The sequence below is a fragment of the Salmo trutta genome, chromosome 38 (assembly GCF_901001165.1).
Source record: "Salmo trutta chromosome 38, fSalTru1.1, whole genome shotgun sequence".
Lineage (NCBI taxonomy): Eukaryota > Metazoa > Chordata > Actinopteri > Salmoniformes > Salmonidae > Salmo > Salmo trutta.
This window is the reverse complement of record NC_042994.1, coordinates 14,170,719-14,185,917: the sequence shown is the minus strand read 5'-3', so window position 1 is coordinate 14,185,917 and position 15,199 is coordinate 14,170,719. Positions and strand designations below refer to the sequence as shown.

Genomic DNA, 15,199 nt, shown 5'->3' with positions numbered 1-15,199 from the left:
TGGAGAGAGAACTGTGGTTATATACTGTAAAGGAGGGAGAAGGAGACAATGAAGGAGAGAAAGAAAGCGACTTAAGGGTAGAGAATTCTCTCTTCTTTCTCTCTGTGACTGCCTCTCTCCTTTCCCAAAGAATTACTTGAGTTGATTTGAAGTATCATCATCATAGTCACGATGGCAAAGTCACAACAGAGAATATAATCCTCCTTGGGTTTACCACGCTGTCGCTAGGGCTTAGTGTGGGGGGGGGGGCTGCCTTGCTCTGCTTACACACACACACACACACACACACACACACACACACACACACACACACACAGTTTTGAGAGCCTATGTCTATCATGCACCCACAGCATTATTGGAGGATTACACTCTTGACCCCCTCTCAGCCCCCGCTGTACTGACTTGATTCAGATGTCAGCTCATTCTTGCTGAAGCCCCTGTCAACACAGCCACATAGCAATATAGCCATGCTGAGTAATACTAGCCGCTAGCATTTTAGCTTACCGCTTACAGCCTGTCTGAATCCACATCGTCCACTCATTCTAACTGGCAGCAGTGCTTGTCGCCAACAACCATGATAAACCGTTTAGCCTGCCTTGCCTACTCCCAATCCCCATCTCAATATGCACTCCGTCCCAGGGATATATGGCGGCCATTTTGTGTGAGTCAGGCGATGAGAATGGGGAGTTGTGTAGAGTTATAGAGTGTGATGACTCGGGCGGCCAGTTAGAATAGGCTGGGGAGATGGAATGGAAAGTCCAGTCAATAGCTTGTAGTTTTCTAGTTGGGGGGGGGTCATTTCTTGAGCTAGTAAAATGTTGACACTTCACTTTACCTGCAGAGACACACACACATAGACACACAAAATCAAACAATCAGAACAGAACAAGTACTTTATTTTCACTCTCCATTTCATACTGTTCCATATGCATTACTTCAGGGTATAGATATTCTGGTATCATATGGTATATTTCAGAGTATAGTTATTCTGGTATATTTCAGGGTATAGTTATTCTGTTATAATATGGTATATTTATTCCGGTATATTTCAGGGTATAGTTATCCTGGTATATTTCAAGGTATATTTATTCTAGTATCATTTGGTATATTTCAGGGCATAGTTATTCTGGTATCAAGACATATTTCAGGGTATATCTTTTCTGGTATCAGATAGTATATTTATTCTGGTATAATATGAAATATTTCAGCGTATAGTTATTCTGGTATAATATGGTATATTTATTCTGGTATAATATGGTATATTTCAGCGAATAAATATTCTGGTATAATAGGGTATATTTCAGGGTATAGTTATTCTGGTATCATATGGTATATTTCAGGGTATAGTTATTCTGGTATCAGATAGTATAGTTATTCTGGTATCAGATAGTATATTTCAGGGTATAGTTATTCTGGTTATCAGATAGTATATTTCAGGGTAGTTATTTTGGTATCAGATGGTTATTCTGGTATCATATGGTCTAGTTATTCTGGTATCATATAGTATATTTCAGGGTATGGTTATTCTGGTATCATATGGTATAGTTATTCTGGTGTCATGCTATATTTCAGGGTATAGTTATTCTGGTATCATATGGTATATTTCAGGGTATAGTTATTCTGGTATCATATAGTATATTTCAGGGTATATTTATTCTGGTATCAGATAGATATTCTGGTATCATATGGTATATTTCAGGGTATAGTTATTATGGTATCAGATAGTATATTTCAGGGTATAGTTATTTTGGTATCAGATGGTTATTCTGGTATCATATGGTCTAGTTATTCTGGTATCATATAGTATATTTCAGGGTATAGTTATTCTGGTATCGGATAGTTATTCTGGTATCATAGGGTATTTATTCAGGTACAATTTGGTATATTTCAGGGTATAGTTATTCTGGTATCATATAGTATATTTCAGGGTATATTTATTCTTGTATCAGATAGGGTATAGTTATTCTGGTATTAGATAGTATATTTCAGGGTATAGTTATTCTGGTATCATATGGTATAGTATATTTCAGGGTATTGTTATTCTGGTATCATAGGGTATTTATTCTGGTACAATTTGGTATATATCAGGTTATAGATATTCTGGTATCATATAGTATATTTCAGGGTATATTTATTCTTGTATCAGATGGTTATTCTGGTATCATATGGTATAGTTATTCTGGTATCATATGGTATATTTCAGGGTGTAGTTATTCTGGTATCTTGTGATATATTTCAGGGTATATTTATTCTGGTATAATATGGTATATTTCAGCGTATAATTATTCTGGTATAATATGGTATATTTCAGGGTATAGTGATTCTGTTGTGTAACTACTGTTGTGTAATGTGTATGTCTAGGTGGTCCGGTGGCGTTCTCTCCAGGTAACCTGAGCACCAGCAGCAGTGCCAGCAGCACCCTGGGTAGCCCTGACAACGACGAGTACATCCTCTCCTTTGAGACCATCGACAAGATGAGACGAGTCTCCTCCTACTCCTCCCTCAACTCCCTCATAGGTAGGAAAACTACTGGCCTACGCTAGCCTTACTACTGGCCTACGCTAGCCTTACTACTGGCCTACGCTACCCTTACTACTGGCCTACGCTACCCTTACTACTGGCCTATGCTACCCTTACTACTGGCCTACGCTACCCTTACTACTGGCCTACGCTACCCTTACTACTGGCCTACTCTACCCTTACTACTGGCCTGCGCCACCCTTAATACTGGCCTACGCTACCCTTACGACTGGCCTGCGCTACCCTTACTACTGGCCTACGCTACCCTTACTACTGGCCTACGCTACCCTTACTACTGGCCTACTCTACCCTTACTACTGGCCTACTCTACCCTTACTACTGGCCTACTCTACCCTTACTACTGGCCTGCGCCACCCTTAATACTGGCCTACGCTACCCTTACGACTGGCCTGCGCTACCCTTACTACTAGCCTATGCTACCCTTACTACTGGCCTACGCTACCCTTACTACTGGCCTACGCTACCCTTACTACTGGCCTACGCTACCCTTACTACTGGCCTACTCTACCCTTACGACTGGCCTGCGCCACCCTTACTACTGGCCTACGCTACCCTTACTACTGGCCTACGCTACCCTTACTACTGGCCTACGCTACCCTTACTACTGGCCTACTCTACCCTTACGACTGGCCTGCGCCACCCTTACTACTGGCCTACGCTACCCTAACTACTGGCCTACGCTACCCTTACTACTGGCCTATGCTACCCTTACTACTGGCCTACGCTACCCTTACTACTGGCCTACGCTACCCTTACTACTGGCCTACTCTACCCTTACGACTGGCCTGCGCCACCCTTACTACTGGCCTATGCTACCCTTACTACTGGCCTACGCTACCCTTACTACTGGCCTATGCTACCCTTACTACTGGCCTACGCTACCCTTACGACTGGCCTGCGCCACCCTTACTACTGGCCTACGCTACCCTTACTACTGGCCTACGCTACCCTTACTACTGGCCTACGCTACCCTTACAACTGGCCTACGCCACCCTTACTACTGGCCTACGCCACCCTCACTACTGGCCTACTCTACCCTTACTACTGGCCTACTCTACCCTTACTACTGGCCTACGCTACCCTTACTACTGGCCTACGCTACCCTTACTACTGGCCTACGCTACCCTTACTACTGGCCTACTCTACCCTTACGACTGGCCTGCGCCACCCTTACTACTGGCCTATGCTACCCTTACTACTGGCCTACGCTACCCTTACTACTGGCCTATGCTACCCTTACTACTGGCCTACGCTACCCTTACTACTGGCCTACTCTACCCTTACGACTGGCCTGCGCCACCCTTCTACTGGCCTACGCTACCCTTACTACTGGCCTACGCTACCCTTACAACTGGCCTACGCCACCCTTACTACTGGCCTACGCCGCCCTCACTACTGGCCTACGCCACCCTCACTACTGGCCTACTCTACCCTTACTACTGGCCTACGCTACCCTTACTACTGGCCTACGCTACCCTTACTACTGGCCTACTCTACCCTTACTACTGGCCTACGCCACCCTTACTACTGGCCTACGCTACCCTTACTACTGGCCTACGCTACCCTTACTACTGGCCTATGCTACCCTTACTACTGGCCTACGCTACCCTTACTACTGGCCTACGCTACCCTTACTACTGGCCTACTCTACCCTTACGACTGGCCTGCGCCACCCTTCTACTGGCCTACGCTACCCTTACTACTGGCCTACGCTACCCTTACTACTGGCCTACGCTACCCTTACTACTGGCCTACGCCACCCTTACAACTGGCCTACGCCGCCCTCACTACTGGCCTACGCCACCCTCACTACTGGCCTACTCTACCCTTACTACTGGCCTACGCTACCCTTACTACTGGCCTACTCTACCCTTACTACTGGCCTACGCCACCCTTACTACTGGCCTACGCTACCCTTACTACTGGCCTACGCTACCCTTACTACTGGCCTACTCTACCCTTACTACTGGCCTACGCCACCCTTACTACTGGCCTACTCTACCCTTACGACTGGCCTGCGCCACCCTTCTACTGGCCTACGCTACCCTTACTACTGGCCTACGCCACCCTTACAACTGGCCTACGCCGCCCTTACTACTGGCCTACGCCACCCTCACTACTGGCCTACGCCACCCTTACTACTGGCCTACTCTACCCTTACTACTGGCCTACGCTACCCTTACTACTGGCCTACTCTACCCTTACTACTGGCCTACGCCACCCTTACTACTGGCCTACGCTACCCTTACTACTGGCCTACGCTACCCTTACTACTGGCCTATGCTACCCTTACTACTGGCCTACGCTACCCTTACTACTGGCCTACGCTACCCTTACTACTGGCCTACTCTACCCTTACGACTGGCCTGCGCCACCCTTCTACTGGCCTACGCTACCCTTACTACTGGCCTACGCTACCCTTACAACTGGCCTACGCCACCCTTACAACTGGCCTACGCCGCCCTCACTACTGGCCTACGCCACCCTCACTACTGGCCTACTCTACCCTTACTACTGGCCTACGCTACCCTTACTACTGGCCTACTCTACCCTTACTACTGGCCTACGCCACCCTTACTACTGGCCTACGCTACCCTTACTACTGGCCTACGCTACCCTTACTACTGGCCTACGCTACCCTTACTACTGGCCTACTCTACCCTTACTACTGGCCTACGCCACCCTTACTACTGGCCTACGCCACCCTTACTACTGGCCTGCGCCACCCTTACTACTGGCCTGCGCCACCCTTACTACTGGCCTACGCCACCCTTACTACTGGCCTACGCTACCCTTACTACTGGCCTACGCTACCCTTACTACTGGCCTACGCTACCCTTACAACTGGCCTACGCCACCCTTACTACTGGCCTACGCCACCCTTACTACTGGCCTACGCCACCCTTACTACTGGCCTACGCCACCCTTACTACTGGCCTACGCCACCCTTACTACTGGCCTACGCCACCCTTACTACTGGCCTGCGCCACCCTTTCTACTGGCCTACGCCACCCTTACTACTGGCCTAAGCTACCCTTACTACTGGCCTACTCTACCCTTACTACTGGCCTGCGCCACCCTTACTACTGGCCTGCGCCACCCTTACTACTGGCCTGCGCCACCCTTACTACTGGCCTACGCTACCCTTACTACTGGCCTACGCTACCCTTACTACTGGCCTACGCTACCCGTACTACTGGCCTACGCCACCCGTACTGCTGGCCTGCGCCACCCTTACTGCTGGCCTACGCCACCCTTACTACTGGCCTACGCCACCCTTACTACTGGCCTGCGCCACCCTTACTACTGGCCTGCACCACCCTTACTACTGGCCTGCGCCACCCTTACTACTGGCCTGCGCCACCCTTACTACTGGCCTGCGCCACCCTTACTACTGGCCTACGCCACCCTTACTACTGGCCTGCGCCACCCTTACCACTGGCCTGCGCCACCCTTACTACTGGCCTGCGCCACCCTTACTACTGGCCTGCGCCACCCTTACTACTGGCCTGCACCACCCTTACTACTGACCCTACGCTACCCTTACTACTGGCCTACGCTACCCTTACTACTGACCTTAAAATAGGGCTCCAGAATGTTCTGAATTGTGTTGTTCAATAGAGAGATATTTTTAGATATTTTTTGCATTAATATCATAGGCCAATTTATTTGGGGCTAAACTCAGAACACATTAGCTAGATCGCTAACACTAAATATAATACCCACTGCTAGTAATCATGTATTCATCTGAATGTAATGTCCTTAAGAAACGTTGTAGCCTACTACCCTATGCACTAGCAATGGCCGATGCGCATTTCAAGTGCACTGTATATCTCAAAGCCAAATATACCGAACAAAAAGATATTCAACTATTTTACTGAGTTACAGTTCATATAAGGAAATCATTCAATTGAAATAAATTAATCAGGCCCTAATCTATGGATTTCACATGACAGGGCAAGGGCAGCCAATCAGAATGAGATTTTTCCCCCACAAAAGGGCTTTATCGCAGACAAAAATACTCCTCAGTATCATCAGCTGTCCGGGTGGCTGGTCTCAGACAATCCCGCAGGTGAAGAAGCCGGATGTGGAGGTCCTGGGCTGGCGTGGTTACACGTGTTCTGCGGTTGTGAGGCTGGTTGGACGTACTGCCAAATCCTCTAAAAACAAAGTTGGAGGCGGCTAATGGTAGAGAAACAAACATTAAATTCTTTGCCACACGGCTATGGTGAATATTCCTGCAGTCAGCATGACAATTGCATGCTCCCTCAAAACTTGAGACATATGTGGTATTGTGTTGTGTGACAAAAGTGCATATTTTAGTGGCCTTTTATTGTCCCCAGCACAAGGTGCACCTGTGTAATGATCATGCTCTTTAATCAGCTTCTTGATATTCCACACCTGTCAGGTGGATGGATTATCTTGGCAAAGGAGAAATGCTCACTAACAGGGATGTAAACAAATTTTGAGCGAAATAAGCTTTTTGTGCATATGAAATATTTCTGAGATGTTTTATTTCAGCTCATGAAAAATGAGGGACCAACAACACTTTACATGTTGCGTTTGTGTTTTGTTCCGTATAAAATATCTTGGTTGAGAAAAAAGTATACCCACAGAAAGCCGAGGACATTCTCTCTTCAACAGTTGTTGTTTCCAACTCTGTGTTTTTCCCACAATTGGATTTTTAAATGTTATACAATCAGAACCCTTTTTTTTTCAGGGGAGAGCGTGTGGCTCGCGCGTCACAACAGGCACCAGCGAAACAGTTACAGTTGCTGGGCAGACACTTTCATTACAGGAATCTTGAGGATAATGCACTCTGTTTGACCAAATCATGGACGTTTTGAAACTTTTGAGTGAGTTGACCTTGTAATGAATGTTCAGCTCGCACCAATGCAACCAATATTTTTTTTTTTACCTGCACAGCCAGGTCAAATGGGATTAAATGGTCGCAGTATGGAGCCCTGCCTTCCTATACTTTCCCTTTCTCCTGCTTCAATTCCCTCATACCCGTAGGTAAGACTCTTGTTCTCAACCTACCATCCTCTACTGTTCAACTCACGAGGGTGCCCCTGGCTCCAAAAGACTGAGTGCTTTTCCTGGTCTCACTGGCCCCGCTCGGTTTCCCCTATGCTGTGGTGATTGGCAGAGGCCTTGATGCGTCCCGACACTCAGTTTGTGTGTGTGGAGAAAAAGCATTAACTCACCAACAACACGAGGGAGGGAGGGAGTGAGAGAGGTGGAGAGAGAGGTGGAGAGAGATGGGGATTCCCTACCTTCTGTTGCCGTTTTGAGAAATGCCCGCTTCACACACCAACTGCCCTTGTATTTGACAATGTACTCCAAAACAGTGGTTCCCAACTCCAGTCCCCCCAACAGCACACATTTGAGTTGTAGCCCCGGACAAACTCACCTGATTCAACTCATTGAGGGCCTGATGATTAGTTGACAAGTTGAATGAGGTGTGTCTGGGTCTACAATGTAAATGTGTACTTTTGTGGGAACTGGAGGACCAAATCTGGGAACCACTGCTCCAAAAGACGAGGACACGGCTACACACACACACACACACACACAGACAGACGAGTACACTACACACGCATCCCTCAAGTGCACCACTGACCCGTGGGAACACACCGCTGTGTTAACTCAGATGAATCAAGTAATCCAGTATTAATCAACTCCCACAGGAAGCCGGATTGGCCAAGTCCATCACAGCCACCTCTGTGGGTCTTTTCAGGACACGGTGGCATGCGCTTTACCATCGAAGTCTGACGAATAAATGACCAGGAAATGGATATAAAAGATAATAAACAATTCACATTCTGGTAGACGTTTCGCTACCCTTTTAACCGGTGCGTTTAGCATTCATTCCTAGCCTTTGTCTAAACCCTTCCCAAGCTGCACTAACACCATCATGAGGTCTGATTCATTCTAAACAGGTTGAGTATGAAATTGGCCCCTCGCCCACTATGCTGTGTCCACTTTAGCATCTTACCATAGAATAGTATTAGTCATTATATTCCCGTTGTCCTTACCTCCTTATGTGCTTGATTCTGACTCCCAGCTAGCAGCCCATGACATGGCATGCAAACAAACAGCATGGGGTTTGTACCATAGAGGGTTCAGCGTAGTGCTGACTCGATGCCTAAACATTTAGATATGTAACTTGTTTGGGAGCCTAGCCATGTTGCAGGAGCACAATTGGGTTGAGTTAGCTAACACTGGTCGGTCACACAGAATATATCATTGATTGGGCAATATCTGGTAGTTGATAGAAGTGCTCTTCGTAAAGGGACTGTCCTAAAACAACACAACAGATGGCACAGAATATGGACTTACAACTTTGAATTTTGGGAGAACTACCTCTTTAAGGTCCTGAGAGAGACTAGCGTTCTGTCCAGGGAGTGTACTTGTACAGCAAGCTGCCTCACGCTACAGAAACAGGAGATTCTATTCCCTCCTGAAAATAACAGTTTGAAACGCTTAGTGAATCTGGCCTTTAAGATAAAAAGGAAAATGTCTTACACAGCAAAATACCACCCAGAGCACACCTACCTACTCTAAGGCGTTCTGATATCCTCCCTGACGTTTCAGTTTGGCCACAGCAAGGACTTGGCTCAGCTTCTCCCTGTGTCAGTGCATTTAAGATGCTCATGTTTGATTGAAGGAAATGGGTTATATACCGTAGCTTTCAGAGGCTGACCAAGACTTATATTGGATTGGGTGTTAAATATGCATTAACAGATGAGCTTTGAGACATTTTTTCTCTGTCTTGTTGGAATACTGCAGGGGAAGCTCCAAATGTAGCTGTTGTAGTGAGAAAGATCGTTTAGGATTTGACATGGTTGTAAAATTGTGCAGGTGTTGCAAAGGTCCTCATACCAGGCCTTGCTGAACCCAATTCAGCCTGGGAATGATCTGTAGTCACAGTCTCTCATGATGAACTGTATAGCGTGCTGTGGTGATAATGTGTCTATGCCAGTGAAAACTGGTAGTATTTCCCTGTTTAAATGGCAGGGAAACAGTATTTCACATTCATCACCAGGGCTGTTTACCGCAGCACCTAATCACATTCATGCCCCTGGGCTAGAACCTAATCACCTCTTTACCTCGCTCACCCGCTCTCGCTTACACACACTCTCTTTTCCCTTGCTCCCTCTCTCTTGCCTGATTACTTGATTGCTTTCTCGCTCCCTCTTTTCCCGTGCTCTCTCTCTCTCTCCTTCTCATGCTTCCGCTCTTGCTTACCCCCTTGCTATCTGTCTACCCACCCTCCCCCTCCAGCTCTCACCCCTCCCCCCCTCGACCCAAACTACAATCTGCTGCAGTACTATTAACCAGAGTTCCCGATTTTTCACACACTGTGTTTCTATGAAATGCACTGGTTAGCCGCAACAGTTCGTGATAGCCTGCCACGCCTCCCCTCACACGTCTCATTCTACAGCCTCTGGAGGAGGAAGAGACAGTGTCCTCTCTTACCCTCAGCATAAAGTGACTCAACTCCCTAAGGACACTTTTCATTCTGTTCACTATCTACAAGTATGAAGTGCTGGGGGGAGGGAGGGAGAGAGGGAGAATTAACACCTGGATACCTTCACTGCCGGGCGTCGAGACGAACAGAAGATTGCATCAGACAGAGGGAGAGAGATCGTGTATGTATGTTTGAGTGAGGACGGGCACAGCAAAGAAACTAGGGAGAGGGAGTGCTGTGTTCCTTGCAAATTGAGAGTCAATGTGCCATAATAATGAACTAGAAGAAGAGGGGGCACTCCTAATACAAAGAGAACGGTGACAGGCAGGTTTAGGCCCGGAGCAAAACAAACTGATGTTGACAGCTCCTTCGTGGCAAAACCCGGTGAGTGACCGTCTCTCTCGAACACAGCTCAGCGGCACTGCAGTGTTCTGTCAGGTTGAGTGGCAGCTTGGAATGAGGGATGACACTGCAGAGAGGACGACAGGAGATCGAGAAAATAGATAAATAAAATATGGAGGGGGGAGGTAGTCCTGGGTGGAAAGGGAGGGAATAATCGTCAAAGTGAACACACACTTTCTCACAAACATGTCGCCCTCGGTAGGTAAAAAAGACAATAGCAGAGCACTTGCTCATTCATATTCCGCATAATGATGACAGTTGGCAGTCATGTTCCTCTCACAATCAGCAATGGTGCAGAAGCCAGCTGCCTTCCTTGTGTGTGTTGATTAACGAGTTGCATTACCTGACACGGCGGCCATGTTGGCTCCAGCACCTCAGCAGATGACTGAGTGAAGGAGAAGTGAGACAATGGCAAGTCAGTGTGGATGTGAATGTTTTTGGATGTTAGATGACGGGTGATTAGCATCAATTGGATGTTAGCGTTTCTATGCTATGGTGATGATGGGGAATTCAGTGGTGGAGTGTGATCGCTAAGCATGCTGTGTTTGTGTGAGAGAGCGAGCGAGCGAGAGGGAGCGATTGTTGAGTGTTGATGGAAATCATGCTGTGTGCGTACGTGAGAAAATGAGACGGTGAGAAGGTTGGCTCTTATTGATGGTCGCTAATCAAATATTGATGCTAATCATGCTGTGTTTACGTGCTTGTTGAGAATGGGCGACGGAATGTAGATGTTCGCTAATGTATATTGATGGTTTTCACACTGCGTTGGGTCGTTAGGTGAATGGTAATTCAGTGTGTGTTGATGGTAATTGATGCTGTGTGCCTGTGTGTATTAACAGTAAGTCACATTGTCTGTGAATGTTGGATCATTATGTATATGGGTAATCGTGCTGTGTGTGTCGTTGCAGGGGTGTCGTTCAACAGCGTTTACACTCAGATCTGGAGGGTTCTCCTACACCTGGCTGCCGACCCGTTCCCAGAGGTGTCCGACCTGGCCATGAAGGTCCTCAACAGCATCGCCTACAAGGTACTAAACACACACTGTTCTCTCTCCCTCTGCTGTGTGTCTGTCTGTTTGGTTTTCTTTAGGGGTGTTTTATGCTTTGAAAAGGTCATGTGGTTTCATACACGCACACCCACTCTCTCGTTCTCACTCACTCACACACTCTCACTCTCCCTCTTCCCTGACATTTTCCCCACCTCGAGACCATTACTTTTGTGCAAATGCAATTAAGGCGAAACGACTCCCCCGGGCCAGCCACTGCAGAGAGGAGCAGCCTGCCGTTACTTAAGGAGGTGTAATAACCACTGTTGCACCCTTGCGCTGGAGAGAGCCCCCTTGTATTTCCTGCTGCTGACACCATCAGTTCCTCGCAGTCCCCCAGAGCTGTTCATCTCATCTTTAGGGCTTCCCACTGAAGCCCCGTAAAAAACAACAAGACTTATTAGATATTACATTGCAACAGACTAATGTATGAAACACTGCAACAGACTCTAATGTATGAGGCACTGCAACAGACTCTAATGTATGAAGCACTGCAACACTAATGCATGAAACACTGCAACAGACTCTAATGTATGAAACACTGCAACACTCTAATGCATGAAACACTGCAACAGACTCTAATGCATGAAACACTGCAACAGACTCTAATGCATGAAACACTGCAACAGACTCTAATGCATGAAACACTGCAACAGACTCTAATGCATGAAACACTGCAACAGACTCTAATGCATGAAACACTGCAACAGACTCTAATGCAGTGGTCACCAACCTTTTCTGAGTCAAGATAACTTTCGCAGTCAAAGCAAGCTGAGATCTACTCCTCAGATGTATTATTTTTTTACATTAAACCTCACACATACAGTTTTGTAGGAATGAGGTTTGGGCAGTAGGCCTAATACATTATCACAGCATATTGGCTGTATGATTGGCCTGCCAATATTGTTAATCAGACCATATTATATTTCAGAACTCGAGCTTTGATAACAAAATAGATCAATTGGTTTAGCACTGTATTGTTTAGCCTGAATTGAAATAATTACCATAATTTCCGGACTATTAAGCGCACCTGAATATAAGCCGCACCCACTGAATTATTTTTAATTTTTTAATTTTGAACATGCATAAGCCGCACATGTCTATAAGCCGCAGGTGCCTACCAGTACATTGAAACAAATGAACTTTACACAGGCTTTAACGAAACACGGCTTGTAACAAAAATAAATAGGTTTTAACGAAACACGGCTTGTAACAAAAAATACAAAATTTGCAGTAAACAGTAGCCTACCAAGAAAGTCATTGGTCACTATCTTCCTCCTCCTGTGCACTGAAACCACTGAAGTCCTCTCCTTCGGTGTCGGAGTTGAATAGCCTCAGAATGGCTTCATCCGATATTGGATCGTTTTCATTGTCGCTCTCGTCACTTTCATCCGGAGGCAAATCCCCCGCTGAGCCCTCTTCAACATGCAGTAGTCCAGCCTTTCGAAACCCGTTGATGATAGTGGATTTTTTGACAATGCTCCACGCTGTCAGGACCCACTGGCAGACTTGACCATAAGTTGCTCTTCGCATGCGGCCTGTTTTAGTGAAGGATTTCTCCCCACTTGTCATCCAAGCCTCCCGCTGAACACGGAGCGCCACCTTAAATGCACGATTTACACTGATGACGAGTGGCTGCAAATACTTTTGTTGTGCCCCAGGAATCAGGGTGACAAAATGACTACCGTAATCAGAATGATGGGAAGTTTGAGAGAGCTCGATTTAATCTAAACAGTAAACAAAAATAGATGTTTGACCTTAACCCGTTCGGCAATTTCATTGGTCTAATGAAAGCTTCATGCCGCCAAAAAACTGAGCACGTCACAGAATGTTTTTTGGGAGAAAAACATTTGAAAGCGGGAAAAATCCATATATTGTTTAAGCCGCGACGTTCAAAGCATGGGAAAAAAGTTGCGGCTTATAGTCCAGAAATTACGGTAGCTTTTTTATTTTACACCTACCGGCAACAGCTCATCACGATTTAAAAAAGGAGCACAAGCCTTTATCGTTCATTGGCTTTTCTACAGAAATATTTGGTGATTGACTAGGAATGCCCTGAATATCAACCAGTCGATCAGGATTGGCGACCACTGCTCTAATGTATGAAACACTGCAACAGACTAATGTATGACGGGGCAGTATTTTTTAGATATACAATGTGGGCCACTGCTGCATTCTCAGTTCCTTGCAGTCCCGCAGATCTGTTCATATCATCTTTAGGGCTTCCCACTGAAGCCCCGTAAAAAACAACAGGACTTATTAGATATTACATTGCAATAGACTCTAATGTATGAAACATTGCAATAGACTCGAATGCATGATTCCGCAGTAATTTTTAAATATACAATATGGGCCACTGCTGCAGTCTCAGGAAAGTGCACTTCACCATGAGTCTCTAACATCATGGCTTGTAAACTTATCGTCTCCAGTGTACTCGCTCTTTCTCCTCAACACAATCCACAGTCCTGCGCAACTCGTTCTCAGAGACAGAAACAGGGGGAGGCCCAGGTGGAAATCCCTGTGCATCTCTGTACGTGTCCCATAATGACCCCTTATTCATGTAGTGCACTACATGAGGAAAAGGGTGTCATTTGGGACGCACATCTCTCTCTTTGTTGTTTCCTGCTCTTTTGATCCGTCTGTAGATGAGCATGGGAGGATCTATCATCTCTCTATTGCAGTGGTTGTTTCATCTCCTGAAGGTTTTCCTTCCTAAGATGATTTTAGGAGGATTTTCTTTTATCACCCCCCCCCCCCACCCTCACAATACATTCTACCCCAGGATCAAATTGACTGATTTAACCTCTAAATGATCATTGCCGTAGAGACTTTTTTTCTCTAACAACTTACCCGGTAAAATGAAAGTTAATGAACGAGCAATGAGATGGAGAAGACTTAAACTGTCTCTGTGATGTGAAATACAGACACACACACAAACAAATATTGCACTGTAATTTGTGTCTTCCTGTATTATGCAAGCCATTCTATCCTTTATGTCCTTTATGTTGACTTTATGTTCGTATTCTTATCGTCATTTGTTCTTGTGGCGTTGTCGCTAAAGAAAGTGCGTGTAAGCATTCCATTGGACGCTGTATACCATGTGCATCCTGTTCATGCGACTAATAAAACTCGAAACCTCAACTTTACTCCCGTCAACAAGAAAAAGCCATCTCACACGGATGCAGTGATTCTCTACTTCCCACTTACCTAGTCCTCACACACTCTTCAGTCTGGCAACACTTCAAAGGGTCTACCCACACCTTCACACACACACTTAAAAACAAGTGTCAATCCAGGTATTCAGTGTCCCGTGCTAAACGCATTATTGACTAGGGTGCGTAACAGTTTGGTGCAGCCCGCGTCCGTTAAAGCCAGAGCTCTCGACAGCCTTCCCTTGACAAGCAGAGAAATTATCTCATTGGTTTAAGTGTCCAACCGAGCAAATCCAATTCTGTTTTAATTAGGATTTTTAGCGCCTAGTTGCCAGGTGTCAAGGAGGATGGAAGTGTGAAGCGTATGCAGGCTCTATGTTCTCCAAATGAACATTTAGTGCAGTTTTTAGGGGGGGGGGTACTTAGTCAGTTGTCCAACTGAATGCATTCAACTGAAATGTGTCTTCCGCATTTAACCCAACCCCTCTGAATCAGAGAGGTGCAGGGGGCTGCCTTAATCGACATCCACGTCATCGGCGCCCAGGGAACAGTGGGTTAACTGTCTTGTTCAGGGGCAGAATGACA

At 46.2% G+C, this 15,199-nt stretch overlaps 1 protein-coding gene across 1 annotated transcript in view; it reads left to right on the top strand.

Annotated features, from left to right (window-relative positions):
• The first annotated feature begins 645 nt into the window (after positions 1-645).
• The window catches only part of LOC115177951 (regulatory-associated protein of mTOR-like), a 45,438-nt gene continuing 30,884 nt past the window's right edge, over positions 646-15,199 (top strand). Inside the window, exons 1-3 of the mRNA XM_029738949.1 lie at positions 646-661; positions 2,362-2,517; positions 11,326-11,444. Coding sequence (XP_029594809.1) covers positions 646-661; positions 2,362-2,517; positions 11,326-11,444 — 291 coding nt within the window. The remainder of the gene's footprint in view (positions 662-2,361; positions 2,518-11,325; positions 11,445-15,199) is intronic.